This window comes from Arachis hypogaea, chromosome 17, assembly GCF_003086295.3.
Source record: "Arachis hypogaea cultivar Tifrunner chromosome 17, arahy.Tifrunner.gnm2.J5K5, whole genome shotgun sequence".
NCBI classification, from domain to species: domain Eukaryota; kingdom Viridiplantae; phylum Streptophyta; class Magnoliopsida; order Fabales; family Fabaceae; genus Arachis; species Arachis hypogaea.
Window position 1 is genome coordinate 16,195,845 of NC_092052.1, and position 7,538 is coordinate 16,203,382.

The 7,538-nt window shown below is 33.7% G+C and overlaps 1 protein-coding gene across 1 annotated transcript; it reads left to right on the top strand.

The window, feature by feature from the left end:
- Nucleotides 1–566: 566 nt before the first annotated feature.
- LOC112764975 (uncharacterized) lies at nt 567–7,169 on the top strand. Its single transcript, XM_025810831.3, has 11 exons — nt 567–1,032; nt 1,160–1,211; nt 1,620–1,879; nt 2,494–2,527; nt 3,618–4,225; nt 4,319–4,367; nt 4,446–4,571; nt 5,799–5,903; nt 6,003–6,094; nt 6,190–6,343; nt 6,665–7,169. Exons 1-11 carry the CDS (start codon nt 890–892, stop codon nt 6,938–6,940), a joined length of 1,899 nt encoding a protein of 632 aa, XP_025666616.1. The 5' UTR covers nt 567–889; the 3' UTR covers nt 6,941–7,169.
- The last annotated feature ends 369 nt before the right edge of the window (nt 7,170–7,538 follow it).

Below are 7,538 nucleotides of genomic sequence, written 5' to 3' on the forward strand. Positions count from 1 at the left end.
TTTATGTGCAATAACTAGAAAACAGTAGTACCAATTCCAACCACTTCATTCTTGGGTGGTTCAAGTTTAAGAAACAATTTGGATGTAATATTATTCCTTTTATGCTACTATTATTGCAGATATGCAATGAGTGGGAAATTGAATGATAAAAGTGCTCTACATAGTTTGGATGCTATCCTTCAGAAGCTTTTGGCAGAAAAGAAGCCTTTGAAGCCTTGTGTATGTTACTTGGGCCATCCCGTTAACACAATCCTTGCTATGTATCTAATACACCTAGAAACTAGAAGGGAACTTATTCTTCTTTTTTTTTTTTTTTTTTTTTTGTAATTTCATGAAGAAGAATGGATGAATGAAATTTGTAAACCTACTGGCAAAAAATTAATTGAACTGACATAATTTTTAACGATTAATTGATTTAAAATTAAAAAAATTCATCTTAAAATATATAGTTTATAATATATATATATATATATATATATATATATATATATATATATATATATATATTATTTTATCTTATCCAATTTAACTATGGTTAAAATTCGATTAAAAACTTTAAAACTTTTGCACCTTTAATTTCTGATTGAGTGATTGTATTGGTTTGATTTTGGGAACCTTCCACTCAAACAGGGTCAATTGTCGGATAACTATGATTACAACTTTTTTTTTAAATTTTTTATAAATGATTAGTATTTAAATTCCATTATCAGAATGTGCTCATTTAATTTAATTCGACCAGTAGCATAATCCTCAAACTTCTCTGCTATTAGCATTTAGCAGTGAAGAAATTGAAAATCAAGGTCCAATTGAAAAACCTAATCCCCATAACCAAAAAAGTGAAAAACCGAAAACCCTCTCCGTGATCGAAATCGAAAGTTCCGACAACAGCATGGCTTGTTCAATCAACTCTGCCACCACCACCATCGCCACCACCGCCGCCAGCACACTTGAACTCGAACACATTCCCTTGACACAACGTCTACGGTTCTTGCATTCCGGCAGTGGCTATTCCGACACACCAAGCTTGCTCATGTGAGCTTCATTTTAATATCTGACAGATTTTTTTCTTTTCTTTTCTGAATTCAAATTTGATATTTATGTTTTGGCAAAGGATAAAGTCCACTTTATAGTTTCTTCTGTGTGCTTTGGTTATGTACAGGCCCCCGGTTGATATTATTGTGAAAAAGGAACATGAGGATTCTGATTTACAGGTAAATCATTATCCTTTTTTTCTTTTGAGTGTTAACTGGTGTGTTTATTTTACCTAATATCCTTTAGTTAATGTGAGCAATTAGCTAAAGTCTGTGGTTGGTTGAGATTGACTATGATACTATGTTTATTTCTTGTCTTCATTGGATAGTGTTGGGCAAGCATTTGTATTATTTTGTTATGTTTGTTTTTTGTTTTTGTTTGTTGGGGGGGGGGGGGGATGTTTACCATTTCCTGAGCATGTTTTCTCAATTAATCATTTAATCGTGTTTAGGGTTAGTTGCCATTGTTGTTACTGGTGTATTTAATGTTTAGAAAGGGGTAGTTCTCAGTATGGAGCTGCCGTTTTCATTGGTTGCAACTAGCAGAAGACTCGAGCATGATCATGATCATGGCCTAGTTTTCAACAGGTAACATGTCGCAAGGTTCAAACTAATGTTAGGGAAGAGGAGAAAACTAGTATCAACACTAGCAGTTTGTCTCAGAATCCAATACATTGTGATGTTCCTACTGCTGCAAAGGTTGAAGATTCTGATATTGATGATGGTAGAAAAACATCTCTTCAATCAGATTTCCCTGCCCTGAAGGTAAAACAGGAGATTTCTGAAGACATTGTTGATGACCTAGATCATATGGTACTGAAAGAACGGTTAAGGTTGCTTCTGGCCAGGTACCTTATGTTAATGTTAATAGGTTTCTTTTGGATAGGGCTATTAAACATGCTTTTTGTGTGTTTACATTGAATTCCCATTCTTCTTTGGTAAGACATTGAGTAAAGGCTAAAGAGCATGAGGATAATCAGCCATAACTTTTCACTGTTATTTTATGTGTTTTGTAATGGGTGGAAGGGATTTGTAAGACTTGATGATCACTGGAATGTTAGGCATAATATTGTTCCGGACTTCCGGAACAAATATGTAAAAGGAGTTTTATGGACTATTTTAAATCAGCTTAGCTATTTTCACATGATATTTTGTGTTTCTTGGATGCTACATCTTGGAATTGAAGTGGGAGTTTCATTTCTGTTTCATGTATTTTGATTTCAGTTTTTTGTTTTTAAATAAAAAAACAATTTCAATCTTTGAACTTTGATAAACCAATTTGATAACCAGACAACCATGTTTATTGCATTCGTGGAGTACTATATTTTGAATATTTTGAATTCATGGAGTACTATATTTTATTTCTAGTTTCTTACCTAAGGTAAAAAAATGTTTCTATTCAACAAAGCTAGATGGAATTATCTTCTTTAAACAAGGTTAAATGATGTATTTATAATTGCAGGAAGCCTCCAGGATTGTCAACTCCAATTTCCGAGGTATGCACTTATTGTTTTTATTAGTTGAATAATATATTCATGACTAAAAGGGGTTGTATTCACTTTTTCTTCTTTGTTATTTAATAATAAGTTGTTCATTAGTTATTGGAAAAAGAAAATCATAAGTCATCTCATTTAGCTTTAATTTTTTATTAATAAATGAATTACTTAATTTTGGTGCATACTGTTAATGCTGATATACTATAAAAAATGGATACAACACCATTTTGCTATTGTGACCGCGCATTGAACGCTTATGTGCTAAGTGTTGTACAACACATTGACGCATGTATAAGCATGTACGCTGAGTTTAAAAACTATTTTTATGGGCACAGACAAAGTGGGACATGTCTTTGAAGTTTGAAAAGACTGTTTACAATGTGAAATAAATTAACAGCTAATGTTTTGGGCTTGTTTTAAACTTAGTCTTTAACCGTAAACAAAGATTTTGGTTTTATATACACACACGCGCGCACAGACACACACACTAGTTCGGGGATAATTAGCCACATTAGTAATATTGAATATTTGAATAGTGGCTTCTGACATAAATGTGTTAATCAAGTTGTTAATGTTTCTAAATCAGAAATGTCTTTAATAAAAGCTCTTTCCTGTAAGTGTGTCTTTAATTATGGATGGTGTGGCTCAATTCAAGTTGAACTGTGGGAAAGATGAGCTGCTGCTCTTGGATTAAAGGATCAGATTGGAATTGATTTGGGGGATTCGAGGAATAATGAAGGATCAAAACGCAGGAAATTGGGGTTGGAGCTATTAATAATGAATATTGTCTTATGTTTGTATTAAATTGCAAACTTGTTATTGAGCTAAATTAAGTACTTGTTTGTTCTATATTATTATTTTCTTTTTTTTCGAAAAAGAATAATTGTCTCATAGTCATGCTGTTTTGTTTGTTGGCTTGACATGCCTGCTATTTGCTTCATGTGAAGTTGCTCATAGTATTTTACTTGTATACTGTGTTTGTAACTTTACACTCATGGAAAAGTTACCTGGCTATTTCTCATGAGACAAGGTGAATATATTTTACCATAATTCATCACTTTATTGGTGTTGTAACTTATTTATGTTACAGGGTGGCAGTGGAGGTTTGTTGGAGAACATTAACAAACAATGTGTGGAAAAATTAAATGAAGAGATTCATTCTGCTGATGGTAAAGCAGAAATGGGTAGAGATCAGTGTAATGACATACCCGAAGCTAGTAAAATTTCGCTGCCTGAGTTGCCAGCTGCAGGCCTTCAAGAACATGATATATTAAAATCTGGAGCAATGGTGAAGCAACTTGATTCACATGAGGAACAAGGTGTTGCAGCTATAAAGAAAGATGGCTCCAGTAGTTCAACTTGTCGAATCTCTGTCAAGGTCAAGGATGAACCTTGGGACAGCAGCGAATTCCATAATGTCAACGAGGAAATTATGGGTAGCATCTCTACAGAACTCTCAAATGTAAAAAGTGAATGGGAGGTCCAGGATGTTAATACTGATGATCTAGTGGAACATATTAGCTTAATTGATAGATTAAATTTTCTCAAGTCTGGAGATGATTCTAGTTTAAATAGTTCCAAGAGCTACTCGTTTTTCAAGAAGTCTGGGTTTTCTTCCTTTACATATAGCTCTAATGCCTCAGAATCTCCAGATACTATAAGCATCAAGCGACTGCGGAAAAGGAAAAGAACAGCAACGTACTGTATACTTGTGTTATTTCTTGTGTAATATCATCTTTACTTACATAGTTCCAATATTTTATTTATTCAACATGCCAAATTATTTTGCAGTGATTCAGTTCAAACGGCACTCGAGGAGGATGCTCCCGGGCTACTGCAGGTGCTATACTTTGTTTTCTATATAGTTACTCTAATTTTGATATTGGTGTGAATGTTCATGAATATGATATTTGGGCAGGTGTTACTCAACAAAGGTGTATTAGTAGATGAAATTAAGCTTTATGGAGAGACTGAGAATGATGAAGATCTGGATGAGTCATCATGTGAAGATGGCTTTTCAGAGCTTGAGGCTGTGATTTCGAAGGTAAAGAACATAGCATACTTGCAATGCCATAACCTTGGCTTTCATGTCATTTCTTAATTTCATATAAATATATGTTTGCCAGCAAGAAATATGATATATATGTTTAAAGTAAGCAAATGCTGACTTTCTTTCTTTTCTCTTCATTTAGTTTTTATTTTTGAACACGTTGATGTGAGGTTTTTTCTTCAACTTGAAATTCTCTAAAAAAATGCATCATCTTTTGTATTAGGATGTGTTTGGTTTGGCTTTTGAAAAAAAAAATTTCATTTTTTTTTACCTTTCTATAAAAGATCTTTTTTTTAATTAGTAATTTTTTTTAAATAGAAAATATAAAAATACTTTTACTAATAGATCATTCATTACAGAATTTTCCTAAAAGTTTGCTTTTTCAAAAAACATGGTGCTAGCTTAAAATAAAGGATTTTTTTTGTTTTTCTTTTAAGTAATTGTTTTCCTCTAAAAAAGCCAACCCAAAAATGCACACTTAATCTTTTTTTATGGCGTCCAAAAGTTTCTTCCTTCTACTAAGAAGGGAATTGCTTTGCTTAGCCAGAACCTTTTTCTTCACACTATGATGCATCAAATACTGGCATTGGAAAATTATATACCGTTATTTTATGCCTCAAACAACATAGAATATGAAAATGCTTTGTTTTCCATTCCTAGCTGCCCTGTGATTTTGATGGAAGCATTTTAGTGATTAATCTGGTGACAGCTATGTTTATGATGAACGAGAGGGGTGACACTTGAATGTTAATTCACCCTGGACTTAAGATCTACTACTATGATTATTCAGAATATTAGCATGCAATTAGATGCACACCTTCGTTAAACAGAAGCTTAAACTTTTATAAGGCATTCACCTGTATGCGGTAAATGAAGCTAAAGCATGAATATTTAACGCTGACTTTATTTTTAAGGGGAAATAAGAGAAACTGGTTCATCCTTTGTGCTTGTCTTTTCAGAAAGAACAGGACTCAAATAAGTAGTTCTATAGATAAATTAGTCATTTCCCCCATTTTGTGTTTTTGATACCTGACTTTCATGACGATCAGTTCTTCCGCGGAGGTGTTTTCTTATGGGTTACAACTTACAACAAAATGATCAGGATATTATTTTTGGATGAGACTAGCTGTACACTTCACACGCAATTTTATTATCTTTGTATTGATATTGAAATCATTTTTGTATCTGGTTTTGCTCATATATTTTTACCTTTTGAGTCAGATTTTCTTTCAGCGCCAGTCTTATATAAAGTTCCCTATTGTTCGCGCTGCAAAGACTTCAAGAGCAAATTATTGTTTAGCTTGTCTAATCTCGCTTGTGGAGCAGGTAATTTATTTATTATTTATTATTATTACCAAATTCAGTGTCCATATTCCATACCAGTGTTTTCATGCTACACTTAATGTTAACTTTATTTTTCTGCAGTCAAGATACCTGCAATTTCGAAATTGGCCTGTCGAGTGGGGTTGGTGCCGAGACCTTCAATCGTTTATTTTTGTATTTGAGAAACATAACAGGTAGTTGGTGTATATTTGAGTCCATGTTTTCCGTTTATTTTTTTCCTTCACCATTATATTTCCCGACTTTGAGATTTAAACAAAATTCGATGCAGGATAGTGCTGGAACGCCCTGAATATGGTTATGCGACCTACTTCTTCGAGTTGATACGCTCCTTACCTGTTGAATGGCAGATCAAGCGATTGGTGATTGCTATGAAACTGTCAAATTGTAGCCGAATTTCCCTTATTGAGGACAAAGAATTAGTGGTAATGACTCGATGCCACCTAATGTAACCATTCTGCAGAAGTTTTTTAACCTAACTGTTAGTATCGATTGACTTTGTTTTATGTATTTGCAAAGGGGTTATTGGTGAAATGTACCCTCTTGAATACTCCATTTTGCTATACGCTCGAAATCGCCGATATGTGGTGGCTGAAAATTGATTGTGCTGAGCTATGTTTGGCTGAAAATTGTTACCTCCTTAGTAATCATTGTTCATTAGTGTTGAATAGAACAATTTTTCTACCATGAATTTCTATTTTCTTTCACTCATTATTGCTCTATTCAATGCTGTGTCTGGAACATAGGTTGGTGAACATTTGAGTGAAGGTGAGGCCAAGGTGTTGATGGAATATGGTTGGACCCCAAATACTGGCTTGGGAACAATGCTTAACTACCGTGACAGAGTTGTGCATGATAGGAAGAACGAGAAGGAGAGTTCCGAGTGGCGGTCAAAAATAGGTAAGTTGCTGATGAATGGCTTCAACGGCGGGAATATAGTGACGGAAAACGTCCCCAAGAAAGTCGAAGAGTTTATTCGCGCTCGAAGCCCTGACGTAAAGCTTGAAGAATCTGACATCTGATTAGAGGTTAACTTGTGCATATAGTTTTGTATCATATTAGAGACTGAGACCTTGTTAATGATTCTGACTTAGCAGTTTATTGTGAAAACTCGAGCATTGTTTCTTCAAAAATACTATTTGTACATCAAAATTAGCCACTAAAATTAATTAGTATGTATTTCTGTATAAATACAGATGTTGATTAATTCGTTTTCAATATGTATTTTGTATTCAATATATTTTTATACTAGTTTCTGATTTTGGGATACACATAAGATTTTTTTTATTATTACTGCATGTATAGTGTGAGTTAGGGACCTTGCTAATGAATTGGAGAAAATTGGATGAAGAATGGTTTCTTTTTTTTTTTTGGTATTGGGATGGGGCCAAAGCCCAAGAATTACAAAGCAGCGACTACAGTAACAGTTCGGGGAAAAGATATCCCTCTACAATCATTAGTAAGAATTGGTCTTAATTTAGTCGGAGGCTGATCTATGAAAAGAAAGCCAGGATTAATATTAAAACTCTTTTTGACAAGCCAATCCGCTCCTTGGTTTGCTTCTCGATAGATATGCTTGATTTGAAATTTGAATACACCAATTCCTTTTGAGATAATCAC

Bases quoted from the DNA above. Each gene is read 5' to 3' on its own strand.
- LOC112764975 (XM_025810831.3), top strand. From the start codon at position 890: ATGGCTTGTTCAATCAACTCTGCCACCACCACCATCGCCACCACCGCC. The intron at 1,212-1,619 runs GTAAATCATTAT...AGTTTTCAACAG, and splicing joins ATGAGGATTCTGATTTACAG to GTAACATGTCGCAAGGTTCA. The intron at 2,528-3,617 runs GTATGCACTTAT...TTTATGTTACAG, and splicing joins TGTCAACTCCAATTTCCGAG to GGTGGCAGTGGAGGTTTGTT.